This window comes from Lepisosteus oculatus, chromosome 26 (genome assembly GCF_040954835.1).
Source record: "Lepisosteus oculatus isolate fLepOcu1 chromosome 26, fLepOcu1.hap2, whole genome shotgun sequence".
NCBI classification, from domain to species: domain Eukaryota; kingdom Metazoa; phylum Chordata; class Actinopteri; order Semionotiformes; family Lepisosteidae; genus Lepisosteus; species Lepisosteus oculatus.
In genome coordinates, this window is record NC_090721.1 from 1,709,974 (window position 1) to 1,728,047 (window position 18,074).

Consider the following 18,074-nt stretch of genomic DNA (forward strand, 5'->3'; position numbering starts at 1 on the left):
AAATCTAATTGAAAATGTGTTTCATTTGTTAAAAAGGAGACTGAAGTCAGAAACTCTCCAGGAACTAAAAATAGCTCTAGAAAAGGCTTGGCAAAGCATTTCACCAGAACAAACCAGGAGCTTGGTGATGTCAGTGGGTCTTGGGATTGATGCAGTTATTGAGTTTTATACTACTTTAATTTACGTTTAAGTTAATTTTTCCCCAATACGTAAGCTCACCTAAAATGGTGGAATTGAACACAAAAAGTGGTATTCTATAACTTTAAAGTATGTCTCTTTTTTATCTTAACTTTTTTTACTTCACTGTCCCAATACTTATGGAGGGCAGCGTTAATGTATAACCAGAAGAAATGAAAGCTAAAATCTTGTGAATGAATCCTGACACGTAGTTTGTGGGACAAAGAATTTAAAGTAATTTTTTTTGAAAAAATGTTTTTTAATTCTAATAATCATGCTTAGAACCTTGATCTTATCTTGAAGTAGGTCTTGATCTTTTCCTTACTTGGGTAAGCAAGCTACCCTACCCTGGCTCCCTGTACATGCATGGTTCAAATGTGATTCACTGAGAGGAAGGAGGGCTTTGCTGATATTGGATAATACGAGACTTCCCCTAAATCAGAATGAAAGTGAGAAGAAACCTACGATGCAATTGGAAGAACAAAGAACAAGCATAAGATCAAGCTGTTCTCTGCCTGGAGGTCCTGGAGGCATAAGACATGCTGAGAACTTGGCTTTTCACAATAAGCTTTTCACTGGTTAAACTATCAGATAACTGTACAGTATATAAAGCATATACCGTTTGCAAAGAAACAATAGGTCTATTTCATGCTGAAAAGAGAAGAAAGAAAACACAACACACCTGAAGAAGGCTTGTATCAAAAGACTTGTTTTTGTAAAAGGTTTGTAAAAGCAAGGAGACACAGAATAAAAATGTATTTGTATTGCTGTACATTTTCAGCACTGCTTGGCTGCACATCGTGTGGAGGACGGAGTATGTTTGGGCACGGTGCACAGTACACTACATACTTGCACCCGTGCCAAGTCATTTGTTTTTGCAATGATGTTGTCTGCCTTTTTTACCTAATTAATAAGAATTAAATACATTAATTACTGTATATTTAATAATAAAATAATCATTTTAACCTTTGGAATGCTGAAAAATATTGTAATCCCTTAAACTGCCAGTTTGTTTACCTTGTAAAGAGTGAGATGAAGAGTGTTCCCTGTCATTGGACATGTGCCTGCAGAGTCTTGCTTCTGTGTCGGGAGTCTTTGACCTCATGTTGTTTACAATGAACTCAGACTGGCTGTGCCGGGAAAACCGCCACTGTTTTGGACTTTACCCAGCTTGTTTCACAATTGATCAGTGTTTTATGTACTGTATTGTTAAATTTCCTTTTGTTCTATTTCATTTTTCTTTTCCTTGAACAAGCTGGGATTTCATTCTTCTTGTTTTTCTGACTTTTGTCTAGGCCCGTGAGAGACAAGAGCACGTTTTGGAACACCTTTGTGTTGGCGAAACCTCCACTCTGTGTTGAACAGATCAGAAAGTGATCGGTGGATAACAGGCAACTTCTGTAGGTTAGCAGATGGATTTTGCTGTTTTTTTAGTTGTGATCCTGGTGCACCTGAGACTCCTGGAAGGTAAGCATTCTTTGGGGAATATGATTCTGTTTACAGTATGTCAAGCATGTTTTGTGTAATACAGTATTTTGCCTCAGGATTGTTATCTTTGTCACTTTTTAACTAGTTTTATCACAGCAACAGACAGGAGCCTCAACGGTTAGTAAGGGGCAGTGCCTCTTGTTTCAGATATCAGATATCCGTGATAACAGCGGCTTGCTGTAAAAACGTCAGATGTCAAAATACAACTACTGCTACTTGAGCAGCCAGCACAGTACAACACAACGAGGACTGTGTGTCGACCAGCGCTGCTGGATAAAGATTAGTAAAATCCAAAATACAGGAAAAGGGATTATGTGTTGAACAATGTTAGCTTTAAAGTATAGCAAGTACTGTGTAAGATCATGAGTTCATCCAGTAATCATTATTAATGATTGAATTGGTAGATTGGCCCAGGTGTGAGTGTCTTTGTGTGTCCTATGATGGACTGCTGCTTGCAAGGATAGGCTCTGGCTATCAGGGTGGTGCAGTGGTTAGCATTGTTGCCTCACAGTTCTGGGGCCTAGGGTGCAATTTCAGACCTGGGTTGCTATCTGTGTGGAGGTTGCATGTTCTCCTCCCGTTTGCATGGGTTTCCCTCTTGGTATTCTGGTTTCCTCCCACAGCCCAGGCTGGTAGGTTAATTTGCTTCTAGGAAAATTGGCCCAGGTGTGAGTGTGTTTGTCTGTGTGTGCCCTATGATGGACTCTTGCTTGCAAGGATGGGCTGCCCTGTATTTGATAGTACCGCTAACCACTGTGCCACCGTACTGTCTGCATACACCATATCAATTTAGGACTAAATCTATCAGAACAAAGTCCAGAATGCCACTGGACAATACCCACAATCTTTAGAGATTGCTAAGCCAGACACAAATTCAACCTCTCCCTATCTACCCTGCGCCATCTTCCCTGTCACGTCAAGTCTCGTGACCCAGATGATGGTGTAATGCAGAACTCGAGCCAGTGGGACCCATGGAGCTGTCCTGTCGGTGTTCCGCTTCTCAAAGCTCATTCTGACTGCTCTTGTCTCGTTAGGCTCACCCTTGCAAACTCCCAGGGGTGCCGTTTCTCCAGCTGACTCAGGTGGTCCAGCAGCGGCAGAAGGGAAGGCTGACCAGAGGGTCCGCAACCGTCTGGCAGACGCAGTCTGTAGCGACAAGGAGGAGGTTGAGGGGGGCACCATCCGGTGGCCGGAGCAGCGTGTTGCTGGGAGCGTGATGCACTATCAGTGTCCGCTGGGCAGCTACGCCTATCCGGTGGCCTGGAGGGTTTGCTTTCGGGGGCGATGGAGCTTGCTGAGGAACTCCTATGGAGAGAGTGCCAAAAAGGTTACCTGCAGACGTAAGTAGACGCAGATCTCGAAAACCACTACATTTCTACTAGGTGTGACGGTAACTAGATTCCAATGAAAACTGACTTTTTAAAATAAGACTTTTAGAATTGTGTACAATAACCACGCAGATTTCATAAACCAAGACCGAAATGCATGACTGTTATTCATGAGTGCAAGACATTAACTATGAATGAGGTCCCACTAAATTATTTCTTCTGTTCCTGCTGTGCTTCTAAGGTTTCTAGGACACCGCCTAAGCCAAACTGTAATAAGTCAACAAACGGGTAACTGTCCTTCAAGTAAAAGGGACTCTAAAATGTCAGATGAACTGTAAAGGCCGATCATCCTTTGGTATTTCATGGTTATCAGTAATGCTAAATGACGTTAGATAACCAGCAGAGATACTGTGCTTCAAAGAAAATGCTAAGATTGCAGAGGATAAACAATGGAGCTGTCTAGATTAGGGGGCCAAATGAAGATTAGAAGTGTGCTGCTTGGTGCAGTAAATGTAATATCTTGATGGCCCTTTGGTAGATCAGCTAATCCTGTGGCTCTGATCTTGCGCCGTGTCTCTGCAGCAGTCACATGTGTGCCCCCCTCGGCCCCCGCCTTCGGATCCATGATTCCCATACTCCAGAAGTACGGCTGGAACGACACCGTCAGCTTCTCCTGCTACTCGGGCTTCCTGCTGCTGGGGTCCGCCCGGCGCACCTGCCTGGCCAACGGCCAGTGGAGCGGCAGGCTGCCAGTGTGCGACAGCGCAGGTGCGGGCCGTCCTCTTCCTCCCCTCCCCTTCCTGCTCTGCCTCGCTCGGCGCCAGCGACCGCCGCGGCCTGCTCTGTACTCTCTCGCCCGCTGCTTCTTCTTGCCCTCTCATTCTCTCTCTGTTTTTTCGGGGATGATTTTTAAACCCGCTGTCACAGCGGTCACGCTTTGCCTACAAAACTTTTAAATCAACACTAACGGCATGTTTTCCTAAAATGCGCATCGCTCATCGCCCATTTATCACACTCGGGAGCGGTACCATTCCGGACACTGAAGGCTATGATATAATTAGTCATGCCGATAGTATTATATATTATTATGTTTCCAGATAGGTAAAATGGTTTCATTGTAAAGTAGTTTTTACAATGAGTGGTTCTCCTACAAGCGCAAGAATACGATAGGAATTCTGAGTTACAGTGTGTATTCCAGTAATTTAAGTGGGAGACAGTGGAGCAGCAGTTAGGCTTGCCGCTGGACCTGGGGTGATGTCGGTGTGGAGTTTTCTTGTTCCCTCTTTGTGTGACAATCCAAAGACATGCTGGGTCTGGGTAAACTGGCCCTGGTGTGAGTGTCTGTGATGTCTGGTGTCCAATCCAGGGTGTATCCTGCCTTGTGCCCGTGGCTCGCCAGGATAGGCTCCAGCTCCCCCGAGACCCAGGAATGGATAAAGTGGCTAGACGACAGAGGGATGGATGTTCCAGTAATGAGGGGTTTAGTGTGATTGATGCTGTTAATTGTCCATGCACAAGGGCCTCTGCCGAGCCTGATATGTCCAATCACAATGAGCCTGCTTGCAGTAAACTCCCCTGCGTTTACAATGTTGGGAAGGAACAGGACAGACTGAGAGTGAATTAGTCAGGGCACGCTTGGTAAGTGGTACACATTTCTATTGCAGAAAACTATTGCCCAAACCCTGGCATCCCATTTGGGGGCGCAAGATACGGCGACTTCTTCGGCAATGGGTTCACGGTGAAATACAGTTGCCAGAGTAACCTGGTGCTGCGCGGCTCGTCGGAGCGCCTGTGTCTGCAGACGGGCGTGTGGTCGGGAGAGGAGCCCACGTGTGAAAGTATGCATTTCCACCTAGACTTTCTCTGCTATGAGCTCAGGGGCAGATTAAAAAGTTGTTGTTTTTCTGTGGAACACCCTCTTATAAAGGACAAACCCTTTAATATGTATAGACAGTGATTGTCAGTGAAACTCCTTCTAAGTTTATTGATCATTCATTCATCCTAGTTAGTGGTAGTTATGATTATTTGGTAAATTAAGTAGCTGAACATACAGGGTGCCAGTACCTGTGTCTGCATCGGTTTGATAAATGTGAAGAGTCTGTTTATCTTCAGACTGTGTTATAAGGGAGTGTTTGTTCATCTCAAAAGGTGCTTGGAAAGTTTAATGCAAATGCAGTTCAGGGTAGGCTGAGGATTAATATGGAGTGTGGGGGTTTTGTGAATAAAAGGGGGTTCATGTTATAATATAGGAGCTGTTGCAAATCAAATTAAAAAGGACATTTATTGATTTAATTTTTATTTATACACAGAAAGTCCAGGAGCTGTATACTGTACATTAGTTTGCAGGTTATAGAGAATACTGCACTGTACTGCTTTGTACTTGTTGAAAAAGGACACAGAGCTTTATTAGAAACTCTTAAGAAGGAAAGATAGTTTTCTCCACTATAAAAAAAGAAGTAGCTTTCAAATGTTGTCTGATGGGAAGATTCAGGTCTTCAAGATTTAAAAAAGATTCATATAATAGACAACAGTGGTGTATGTTGGTTCAGGCTCCACGGCCGAAACGTTGTGTTCTCTTTCTTCTTTTTTTCAGCATGGAATTAACCTATTACTTGTTCCTTAACAGTGGTATATGCTGAAACTTTATAACCTCAGATTAATTGTAATCTATTTATTATTTTGGTTTAACATTGAGGTTGATATTAGAAAGGGTTTAGTGAATCAATAATTTGTCAACTAGGAATCAGTAAATACATCAGACGTGATCATTATGGCCTACAGACATGGGCCTGAACATGAACTGTGAATCTGACCTCAGAAACTGTCGATTCTATTATCTGCTTTGGGTTTTAATACATTTACTTGCCCACAGCTAGATACACCTTTGATGATGTAGAGGACTTTGCCAGTGAAATGATGATTGTGAAATCTCAAATCGAAATGGCAAGTAAGTACAATACTCTTGTATACTTTCTACAGGAAGGAAAGCAGTAGGTCAGACACTGTATTATCCTGTGCATGTACTACTGTGAACAAATAAAAAAACTGAAAATACACTGCATTTGGTAAGAATAGTTTTTTTATATCTGTGTCATTAATGCTTACTATAGGTCAAATCGCTGAGCTATTTCATTACCAACAGTGGATTATGTACCACAGGCAACAGCAGGAAATAAGAGGGAATGCACTGTGGACTTACATCAGGAAGCACTCTGTTTACACAAAGAGTTGTGGGGTCTAGAACAAACTGCCCAGCTCTGTTATTGAAGCTGAAATGGGTGTTTCATTTGGAGCCTTTCTTAAATTCTCATGTTCTTGTGTACAACAGGATCAGATTTAGGGCCTCTGGAGTGGAACTCATTAAATACATGGGTGACACCTTTTGCAAATAATTACTCAGCACATTTCTGGGTTTATTAACCCATCAAACCTTTCAAAGGGCACTCCTTTTTTCCTGTGTTCTTATAATGAAGGAGTGAAAATGACCAACACATTATCATTGGTATGGTAGCAATATCCAAACTTACCTATCCAATTAAATATGACCTTTGTTCTGCAGCTTCTTAATTTCAGTTTGTCTCCCCGACCTCAGTGCTCCCTGCCTCTGAAGCAGACCTGAATCCTCAGAGCCAGAGAAGACAGCACATCTTCTTTCTGATGGACTCCTCTGGGAGTGTTGGCTGTTACAACTTCCAGAAGGGGCTGGAGTTCATTGACAGCTTCGTCAAGCGGGTTAGAGAGGCTCTGCCGTGCGATTATTGGATGTTTTCCTTTAGTTTGTTTTCTTTTTTAAATTTAGCCAGTGTGACAAATTTAGCCTTTTTTGTTATAAAGGGTTCTTCCTCTCTCCTAGATTTGGAAGGTCCCGAAAGTGTCAGTCAAAGTGCTTTTCTTTGACTACTCTCATGTGAAGACCATAAACATCACTGCGGACCCCAATAAAGACGAGCCCAGACTTCTGGCCCAGACTGTAGATTGTAAAGGTGATAGCTATTTTTCTACAAGCTCAGATGGTAAGCAGTGACTCATCGAAAGCTCCTGGCTTTAGAAGCAGCGGAATGTCTGACTTTTCTTTTTCCTAAATTTGGCATCACCATTTAATTTTTTTCTTCTAACGGTTCAAACTTATGATAAGAGCATACAGGGGCTGAGGTGAGCACACCTGGGGGGTATCAGGGTGGCTCAGTGTTCAGCATTGCTGCCACACAGTGCCGGGGCCCTGGGTTCAATTCCAGACATGGCGTGCTGTCTGTGTGGAGTCTGCATGTTCTCCCTGTGTTTCCATGGGTTTCCTCCCATGGTACAAAAACATACTTGTAGGTCAGTTGCCTTCTTGTGAGTGTGTGTGTCTGCCCCGGGATGGATTGGTGTCCCATCTTGTGCTTATTGCCTGCCGGTATTGGCCCCGGCAGCCCCCGACCCTGAATCGGGTAAGGTAGTTAGAAAATGAAGGGATGGACAGCATACCCCTCTTTCTGAACTGTGCACTTATCAGAGCTATTTGTGGTTTCACACAATGCAAGCGTGGAGTGACCTCAGGAGAGTTTAAGTCGATTAGTCTGAGCCCAGCGGAGCCCGGCGGAGCCCACACGACAGTGCTATCCCATCGCCATGCCAGAGGGGTAGCTTGGGGGGGCTCAAGTGCCTCATGGAGTGACTTGCAGTTGTCTGTGGTTTGTGCTGCAGACTTTTCCCAGCACACAGAAGCGAACCTGGAGGAAGGTCTTGCAGAGGCAAAGAAGATGATTTTTGCTGAAAAGGAAGCAGCAAAGTGGACACTCTTTGTAATGGGTGAGCATGTCATTTTGACACAGAGCATTGTGAAAGGCAAGGTCAAAGTTGATTCTGGTAATAGAATCTAGTGAAATCCTAGTAATTAAGGCATGAAGAGGAATGGTAAAGCAATTTGTGATTCTTGTTCTTAACGTGCAAAACGTAAGTTCATTATGGTGAAATTGATCTTATTATGATGAAAGTGCAAAGTTTGAGCATTTTAAAAACACAGGGAGTCTACAAAACATAACTTATATTTGTATTTATAGTGTTACACTTTCATGCAGACAGACCTGTTGTATCTAGAGCACCTTTTCATAAGTAAACATTTTGGATTTATTTTATTTTTTATTTAAATGTTAGATCTAGATCTTTCAAAATGGTAAAAAAACAGTCATCTAATTATTTGTATTATTGTATGCTTGGTATTGTCAGGGAGAAAATTTGGAGGTTTCTCCCTACCCAATTCAATAAAGGAGATAGTAGAACACATCCATGATGCAGACATTTACTTTGGTAGGTTATTTGAAGATTTTTTTTCTTTTTTTTTTCTTCTCTTTTCAGCATGGAATAAACCTATTACTTGTTCCTTTGCAGCCTACGCATGCTGACGCAGCTACCCACCTGAACTACTTATTTGAAGAATATGTTTTGTTTATTTTTTTAAAAAGTAAAGGCTTTGCTTTTCCATTTTGTTTATTTCTGGTTTTGTTTTAGTTTTTTTTTCTTTCCTGTTATGTTGATGTGTTTATAAATTTAACAACATATTATGAAAGCTACCCAGGCACACTATAGTGATGGGTTTTTCTGAAAAGGGCTCAGCAATGTGGACATGTTTCATTCAGACCAGTTACGATTTGTTCTTTCTGTTTTCCTAACACTGTGGAGTGATCCGATTCTTCTGGAATATTAACTACTGTAAATACTGGTTGATAGCTCTTGAGTTATATGAGATACTTTGTAATGGATTAGTTTGCTAATCAATCATATATTTTCATAGCTAGACTGTTTTTTTTTTGTTATGATAATTCATCCAGGATCTTTCCTGGGACCTATTTTGTTGTAGCTGCATGTTGTGAGTACATACAAGTGGGTGAATACTTATTTTTAAAATATCACTTTATTATATCTGAGGTACTAGTAAAGACATTGAGAGTTCAATTGATGCTTTAAAGCAGTGAAGTTGCACTGAGATTCTACTGTCTTAACAGACTTAACAGTGTTTTTTTTATTTAGGTCATATTTTGCGTTACTTGCTCTTAGATAGATTTGCTCCTCTTTGTCTCCAGATGTTTTTGCAGTAGGCCTAGGTGCTGTGCAGAGAGAACAACTGGAACGCATCGTGCCCAAGAAACATGTGCCTGAAAGTGGGCGCCAGTACACATTCGTCTTACCAAGCTATGACTCGCTGAAAGAGGTTGACGATGTGCCTGACTGGGAAGGTAAGTGAGCTCCTAATTAAGGCACTTAATTAGATTAGTGCCTTGCAGTGCTGGGGCTCTGGGGTCACTTCTGGGCCTAGGGTGCTATCTGTTAGGAGTTTGTATGTTCTCCCTTTGTTTGCTTAGGTTTCCTCCTGCCATCCAGAGATATACTAGTTTTGGCTTCTGGGAAAATTGGCTCAGATGTGAGAGTGTGTGTGTTTATGTCTGTCTGCCCTGTGAAGGACTGACGTCCCATCCAGGGAGTAGCCTGCCTTGTGCCCGTTACTTGCTGGGACAGGCTCCAGCTCCCTCACAACTGCGTTGGAAGAGGCGGTTAGAAAATGGATGGATGAATTAGATTTGCTTCGCCTAATTGAACTGACACATTTGCACTGCTCCAGTCGTATCCTAACTCGAGGCATGAGGAGATCTCTTCAGCTTCATTATCTCGACCTGCTAATTAAGTTGCCCTCTTAATTCAAGAACATCTTCCTTACCTGTCTGCGCTCATACACAGGCAGACACTGGTGTTAAGAGAATGGGTAGAGGGAGAACGGGCGAGAATGATTCCATTATTCTTTGACTTGAACCTGCTTGATCGAGAGGGGAGCGTTCCGCTGGGCTGCTATCAGGACAGGGGCTGAGATGTAAGGGTACCAACACCCAGTGACCATGACAGAAGGGATCGTTTAGGCCAGAGGAGGGAGATCCGGCAGTGGAAGGGGGTTTTGTCTCTTGAAATTTAATTTTGTAACTTTTTATCACCCTGAAAGTGAAGCAGTGGTTCCCAATCCTGGTCCTGGTGACCCACACACCTGCTAGTTTGCACTCCACCCCACCTTTGTTAGATCCAGGATTTTGCTTCAATGTAATATTTGCATTTAGTTTCTGGTCACAAGTTTGCAATTTTATTTCACTTATAAAATACAACAGTTAAAGCTCCAACATGTTTAAGAGTGGGGAACGAACAGTTCAAACTAATCTTATTATTGATATTAAGTCAATGAAGGTTTGTTTATGTAACTGGGGGCTCAGCTAGAAAAACCCCAGCAGGTGTGCAGGTCACCAGGACCAGGACTGCTGGGAACCACTGCTGTGAGGTATGCAGTTAGCTGTATAGGGTGCGCGCTGCAGAGGAAGGCCATTACAGATATTATTCTTTGGGGCAGACGACAAAGCGTTCTCGCTATGCGGCGTGCGGATGAAAAGCAGACCGACGCAGCGTGTGGTACTTCGCGTCTTCAGAGGGAAGGAGTCTAACAAAGGAGACTGGCCCTGGCAGGTGAACATCGTCAGAAACAGCAAGGTGAGTGTGTCTGCCACTTAGGCTTGCTTTACAAAGTGGCCACAGGGACATAAACCTAAGCTCCCCCTAAGGAACAGAAGTAATGCATACAGTATGCCAACAGTAAGAGAGGGAGGGCAGATGTGATTGATCAACCACTCCTAACAGGTGCAAGCAATCCTCAAGGGTTTGATTGAAATACAACACATATGGCATAACTACAGCAGCAATGTCCATTCATGCTCTTGCATGGGTTACTCTGGATTGCAGCCCCTTTCAATGTCTTTTGCCTTTGCTTTCTACCTCAGACCAGAAACACAGATAAAGAGACTTGTGGCGGCTCCATCATTTCTCGAAGGTGGATTTTAACTGCAGCCCACTGCTTCAGTGATACCACAGAAGACACTGAAGTCCATGTAGTAATAGGTGAGCACCACTCTCTTTCCCTAACAATCAGAGGAATAAGGACAGTTTGACAAGCACAGTTCCTGAGTCTCAAATCCAACCTTGCAAACATGTTTTTATCTTAAGTACGATGCATGCCGTTAAGTGAGACAACAGCAATTTCTAAAGGATGTACTTTCACTTGCTTAGAATATAGATTGATCTCAGCTAGTCGACTGCTAGTAAACTGGTACAGTGTGTCTCTGCCATGATTTTTGCTATGTGTTCTTAAACTTATTTAATTTAAAATAAAGTGATAACTAGCGTAAATGTTAATAAAAATGCTTAGAACTTCAAAGCAGTAGCACACAGCTCCACTGCTAGAATGCTGCCGTGTGTTGATATTTTCATTCAGCTGTTAATGATGCAATGGAGCTCATTCTGAGCTTAACTGGAACAATGTCACATTTCACATGCTTCTGATTGAAACAAATCTAGAAAACCTGCTTCTAAGTACTGTGGGTTATGTCAGACTACCACTCATGAGGATTGGAGTTGTGTATTAATGTTCAAACCCCAGTGCAATTTTAATGATTTATTTGCTGTAGGACTGTGTATTTTTTGACCAAGGCATTTGTGTTTGCATGCTTACTTTAACTCCATGTCTGGACTTAAGACATTATTCACTGTGAATTTATTCTTTCCAACAACATCAACACGTCTAGCCCTTTTTATATTTTTACTTCCTTTTGATATTCCCTCAGGAACATTCCAGTGTTTTATAGAAACTTTCAATGTTTTCCCATTAGGATCCAACACAAGAATTGAAGGAGAGAAAGTTATGGTGGAGAAGGTGATAGTTCATCCAGAGTACAATAAGTATTTCGACTATGACATTGCCTTGCTGAAGCTGAGGAAAGACATCCAGTACCGAGAAACAGTGAGGTAACAGAACGGGTCTTTATAAACTAAGTCATGTTATTTGAAAAAAACAAATTAAAACCTTTGCATTTCTAACAAAAAATAAAGAAGTAATTTGTCAGTTAAAATTCCTTCTGGGAGAGACATCATTAGCTTGTGTACTTTGTGTTTTCTCATGTTAAAGGCAAGCTGTGACCTTAGTAGATACAAAACATATTTCACTGTGGACAAAAACGTCAAAGAGCTGAATGCGTTGCGAGTGTTTGGAGTACTTGGTGAGGCAGGTATGGCCTGTCCTTCTTGGTTAAGAGGCAGCCTCCAGGCCACAGAAAGAGTGACCACGGGCAGCTGTGAGGTGATGGGGAGCAGGAGCAATGCTGGGAGGCGCTTGAGTTTGGTGTTTACACTGTAGCTTATTTTATTATGATGGCAATTAGGTACAGCTGGGTGAGATAGACGCCGTTGGTATCCCTCCCAAACATCAGCAAATAACGTGCATTTAAAGGAAAAGGCTGACTAAATGAAAAACAAAAGCACGGCCTTCCATTGTTTGAGCTGAGCCAGGGTCTCAGTGTTGTCTTCATATTTCATTAAATTAAACACAAAACAATGCATGGCAGTATTAGACTGAGTTTCTGATCTCCTCCCAATGTCTTGGCTCAGGCGGGTGTGCCTGCCTTGCACCAAAGATGTACAAGACCTGATCCCCTCGCCGATGGAGAACTGGGCACAGACTTGCAGCTACCAAGGTACTGTGCTGTACACCCGCAGCCCAGGACAAGGGCTGTGTCTTTCCTGAAATCTCAGTCACGCAGCTGCTGTTCTTGTTCATTTCAGAGACCAGGCTGACCTACGCAGGGGGCGATGACAGTGGGAGACTTCTGTCAGGCTACGTGGCAGGATGGGGATACTATGATAAAAATAAAAGAATCGGAAGCGTTTCACTGCAACATACTCGCGTCAGCATTGCGGTAAATTGCTACGGTTAAATTGGAAATATCTGATAGATGATGCTTAGGTTTCATAAAAGACTACTTGGTATCTCCATTACCCTGATGCATAAATGTTTACCTGCTCCATGTCCTAGCATGCTTGTTCTCTATGGCTGGGGGAGAAGCTCACATTCATTTTGATGCAACATTTTGATGCAGGGGTGGAAAGTTTTGGCAAGACAGTGTAAGATGCTGTCTAATCAAACCGCTGTAAATTGCATACGATTGTCATTGTAATGTGCCTTTATAAAATGTCTGGATGACATTTTTGTTCAATGTTGATTGAAAGCGAACAATTATTGCATTATATGCAACTGTAAACTAAAATTATAAAGAGCAATTGTAACCATAGTTACCAAACAGAGTGCAGAACATGAACCTTCTGTACTAACATGCATAACACTCCCCTTTACTAATTATAAGCCCAGTAACTAATTGCTTGTGCTTTAATACAGTGTCTGTGAATAAGTATAGACTGCAAATGATTTGCTTTGAAACATTTTACATTAAAACATTTGGTTACAATAAGCAGGCAACACGGCGCCACAGTGGTTAGCATTTCTGCCTTGCAGTGCTACAAGATTGACTGTGGTTCAATCTTGAACCCGGGCCCGTTCCTTGCTGGGATAGGCTCTGGCTTCCCTTGACCCCAAATTGGAATAAGCGATTAGAAATGGTGCGATGGTTAAATTAAACTACACTTATTCTTCTGTGAAAGACATTTAATGACCTCTGCTTTTTTAGGCTCCTAAAACATGATATATCTGATTCTCATTTACATGTCTCATGTGGGCAAATTTGTTAGCTTCTCTTACTAAAGGGCATTTTGGAGCTGAAATCTGAGTGGTGCTCAGTGATCCTGTGAGCAGGGTGTAATGGAGAATGACATCGTCATTACAATCACTAGAAGATGAGCTCACATAGTGTACATGCCCGACTGAAGCTCTGCCACTAGAGCTACTGGGCTGTTCTGCTGAGATCCCATTCACCACATAAATCTTCTCTACCTCGCCTGTCCCAAGGGACTGTATTCCACACAGTTGTGCCTCATAACAAAATGGCTCTCACACTGCATGGGAAATGTACTGGGAGGCAGTGTGAAAGGACACCCGATGAGCTTGTCTTCTTTACCTCAGCGCCGCAGGGAATGCCTGGGCATCTCGTTGCCGAATATTGTGTTCACTGACCGCATGTTCTGTGCCAGGGGAGAAGAAAGTGATTCTTGCCGTGGTGAGTGTGCCACCAAACCTTACTGACAGATGGGCACCCACACGCGGTGCAGAAATCTAGAAAATGCTTCCTGTGCAATTTGTTTTGCAATCAGCCGTTATCCATAATACTGTGTGTATGTATTCTGATGATATGATTATCCCCATCAAACAGACTGATTCTGTTATTTACTAATGTTGCCATATTCCTGCTGTCTTCCAAAGAGAGCTGAAAAAAATTACCCCATTCATTTCTTATAGTTCACTTAATGAAAAAACCCCATGATGATTCAACTGTTAATCAAGTTTAAAGAACTACTTTGTTTTTATCATATTAATAGATTTGTGCTATATTTTTGCCTCATGCTATATGGGAAGTTCAAAATAATTTATGCCAATCCATAAATAATAATGGTACTGGAAATCAAGGCCCTTTTTAAAAAGTTTTTAAATTCAATAACGAGTTTCCATACCTTGTTGACTTTCTGGTTTTGAAATGACTGACGATGCTCTTCTGTTCATGTTAGGGGACTCAGGGGGACCACTCGTTATGAACAGAAAGGAACAGTGGATACAGGTGGGTTAATTGCTTATTTGAAGTAAAATAGACTTGATCACTTTTATCCTGTCCTCGTCGTTATCAGGCCATCCATTTACTAACTGATTCAGCGTCACACCAAAGCCGGAGCCTATCCCAGCAAACAACGGGCGCAAGGCAGGGTAGTTTGTGCAGCTCTGGTGAAACTATACCTAAAGTCACTGTGCCTTCCCTGGAGTCTGCGTTCTCCAGGACTGGACACCCAGCTTCACCCTAACCTGTGCACGTACTGTGTGGTGCTCTGGGAGATGGTATCCTGTCTACATGACCGTGTGACTCTCCCCTGAGAGTTGTGTCGGTATAGTTCCCCTCCAAGGAGAGATTTCAGCTGCCAATAAAACTAGGATCGTGTGGCAACAGTTGACCAAGCAGGGAAGATTCTTTAGCAACCCAATTCACTCCACCTGAGTGTTAACTCATTGTTCAATCTCTAATTCCTTTGCTTGCAGTTTCACCAGGCTCAGTGACCAGATGTTAAATTTGCAGCCCTTTAAAGAACGAAGCCGTCTCCTTGTCCATTACCTGGCTGGTCTTGGTCCTGGCTTCCCTAACCTCTTCTCAGGTTAAATGCAGTATAGCATCGCCCCTTTAGGATAATACTCTGCCACCTGCCGAGGTACCAGGGCTACAGCGCCCAGCTACCTGCTGAGAAACCAGTGCTATATTTCTTTGTTAACCAAAACAAGGCCCAGGCCTTCTGAACCTAATACTTAAATTAGGCTGCATTTCTAACGGAGATGCTAGTATTTTTTTCCCATTAAGCTAGCCATATCGATGGCTTCCCCTCCCTCCATTATATTATTTGATTTAACTTGGTCTCCGAAGCTCTTTCTCCACCCTTCTTATATATAGACGTTCGAGTCCTCAGCCTCGCTGTCTGCATGCCTGACAGGTTTAATTTTTCTCTTCCGTGAAAATCACCTCCATCACTCATTCTCACGCTCTAATAATCCTACTAACCGATCTCACTGAAATTCTCTTTTCATTTATTCCACAGCATTGTCCGGTTTTAAATATCGACATGGTCTATCAGACTTTGGCTATTTATTCCCTTAACCCCATCATTAACCAGCTATGCAAAGTTTGCCAGTACTGTTAAATAGAAATTGGGCAATTTGATGGTAATTTGATGGTAAATTTTTGAAAGGCAACAGGAGACATGCAGTCGCATTAGAGGGAGAGAACTAAGCAATTCAGCATTATCTGATACTGCAGTTTCATCTCTGCAATTTCTACAGTATAACACGGCGTGTTGTTACCGTTCTCATTAATGATGTTTTGCTTGAATAACAGAAGAAAAAAATACAGTGAAAGGCTTGAACATTTCCAGAATTTAGTAAGGAGACTGAACGGAAGACTGAAAACTTTGTAGTGCGTGCACTTTTACATCTGCCTCAATTTTTCCACTACAGGACTGTTAAGCTTTCTGTTTACAGTTCCAGTTGAGTAATAAGACTATGATAAAGAAGTATGTGTAGAGCTACATCATCTTTTAACCTAGAGAAACATGTTTCTTCTCTGTGCTTTAACGGATTGTATGACAGTGGCAAAGAAACCAGAACAATCACTCCAGATTTTAAACGCTGCGGGCGGTGAATGTATTTAACCGAGGGTGACAGTCCTGAGGTTTTGTTCCTCGGGACACAGCGGTGTCCTCCTCCTGTTTCATGGTTGTTCTCTCTTTACCAGGTTGGCATTGTCAGTTTTGGCAGGAATGATAAATGCGGCGAAGGCAATTTTATGGGCTATTACTCCAGCGTTCCCCACTTGATGTCCTTCATCAGAGAGCACGTTGCAGACCTGCAGTATGAGTAGCGAAGTGGTGTTTGTCTCAGGCAGCGGCCAGAAACCCCGCTCCTGGCATGCAGCCCCACAATAAATTTAAAAAGAACGATTTACCCACAAAAGTGCAACATAAGCTTAGATTTTTTCAATGAGCATCTTAGGCCAGTGGCTCTCAGTCCTTGTTCTGAATACCTGCTAGCTAGTTCTTTTGTTCCAAATGGACCCTTAATCACCAGCACTAATTGAGGCGTATAACCCATCTGTTTGCTGGTTGAGACTTTTTTCTGCACTCAGACCTTGGTTGTGAAAAAGACCCTTGTTAAAATGCATTATTTCCAGGAACACTAGCACACAGAACTTTATGCAGTTTCTCCTCAACTCGCTAATTAATTTTATTTCCTATTTCTAGCTAAACCACTCTTAGTAGGAGACCATGTTATAATGCACAGACAGGTGAGAAAGAGTCATTTTGTTTTCTTCTATTTTCACTTATTATTAAGTACAGTTAGCTATTTCAGCTAGCACAGCCCCATGAGGGCAGTATGGAAACTCACTAATTAGCACAGGGCTAATAGAGCTTCCTAGGACCTGAAAGCATTTTTTTTTAAAAAGGGTCTCAAACAGAAAATTGTAATAAACGAGTTTGAGATTAAGCTCAGTTGAAACAAAACCGGGGGTCTTCCAGAGCCAGGATTCACCGCTCCCGGTCTTCACTTTCAGTGCCCACCAGACTGCTCTGTGGGTGTTGCTTAAAACAAACTTAACCCAGCTAACTCCCTTGCAACATTAGGGCAGGGATGGCTTTTAACCTTCTACTATCTTCTGGAGAAGAGTTCCAGCTCCAGCAAGATAGTGAGCTTCTCATCTGTGCAAAGGCATGCACTTAACCCACAGGCATAACCCTTAACCCTAGATACCCAAGTGTGCAAACTTTTCTCCCAGCGGCAGATGCTCAATTACAGCCATTTATGAAGTATATAGGTTTGTCCCATTGCTCGCTTTTCCTTCACTTACAAGCATTACAAGCAAGAACCTGAAGATTTCTTCGGAATCACAAGCAAGTGTGAACCAGTTGAGGAAATGCAAGAAATGATTTATATCACAGCAAAACATTTTACTCAGGTTAAAAAAACAGGATTCTGATTTTTTTCCAATTTTTTTTTTACTTTGAGACACTGACCAAACTTCAAATCGCCACCCTGACAAGAAACAAAAATACATTTTTCCAAATAATCTAAACATAAAGCATAGTTGCTAATCTGTACTATGTTCTTCAACCCCGACATTCTATGTTCATACACATTTTTTCTGATAAGTTTATACAGCAACAACTCTTTTCTTTATGTAAATCAGTAACTTTTCAATTTAAAAAAACTTAGTCTTGTGATTCTGGAGTTTTACCAAGCTTATTCTGTGAAGTAGTAGTGGTAACCAAAGTATAAATGAGAGCTTATAGGGTTCTGTAAAGAAAGAACAAGGAAATGTTAAACAAATATACAGGAGATTTGAAAGACCTACCAAATTTCATAGCCTAACTTTGCTGGTTTCAATGATTTATCCTAGGAGCAAAGAATATTATTTAAAAATGTTACAGTTGTTCAATAAAATGTGTCTAGACAACTGATTCTGGTATGATTTAAGAGTCATTATCTTATTTTTCATTTTGGCACACAAGAAACTTCATGGAATATGGTGAGCTATATGTACAGCT

General features: G+C 42.1%; 1 protein-coding gene across 3 annotated transcripts; it reads left to right on the top strand.

Annotated features, from left to right (window-relative positions):
- Nucleotides 1-469: 469 nt before the first annotated feature.
- Nucleotides 470-17,987, top strand: LOC107079953 (complement C2-like). 3 transcript variants are annotated; one of them, XM_015367772.2, is made up of 19 exons: nt 470-899; nt 1,473-1,644; nt 2,700-3,005; nt 3,576-3,761; nt 4,658-4,831; nt 5,866-5,940; nt 6,586-6,725; nt 6,847-7,006; nt 7,680-7,784; nt 8,202-8,282; nt 9,056-9,208; nt 10,360-10,496; nt 10,784-10,901; nt 11,669-11,804; nt 12,444-12,529; nt 12,618-12,751; nt 13,909-14,002; nt 14,508-14,557; nt 16,268-17,987. In XM_015367772.2, exons 2-19 carry the CDS (start codon nt 1,590-1,592, stop codon nt 16,391-16,393), a joined length of 2,316 nt encoding a protein of 771 aa, XP_015223258.2. In that variant the 5' UTR covers nt 470-899; nt 1,473-1,589; the 3' UTR covers nt 16,394-17,987. The 3 variants fall into 3 exon arrangements, with proteins under 3 accessions (XP_015223258.2, XP_015223257.2, XP_015223259.2); XM_015367771.2 differs by lacking the exon at nt 470-899 and adding an exon at nt 1,281-1,375; XM_015367773.2 differs by lacking the exon at nt 470-899 and having other exon boundaries at nt 1,303-1,644; nt 6,847-6,976.
- Nucleotides 17,988-18,074: the final 87 nt, after the last annotated feature.

Excerpts from the sequence above, each read along its gene's own strand:
- LOC107079953 (XM_015367772.2), top strand. The coding sequence starts at position 1,590 with ATGGATTTTGCTGTTTTTTTAGTTGTGATCCTGGTGCACCTGAGACTC. Across the intron at positions 6,726-6,846 it reads TTGACAGCTTCGTCAAGCGG|ATTTGGAAGGTCCCGAAAGT; the intron begins GTTAGAGAGGCT and ends CCTCTCTCCTAG. Across the intron at positions 14,003-14,507 it reads AGAAAGTGATTCTTGCCGTG|GGGACTCAGGGGGACCACTC; the intron begins GTGAGTGTGCCA and ends TGTTCATGTTAG.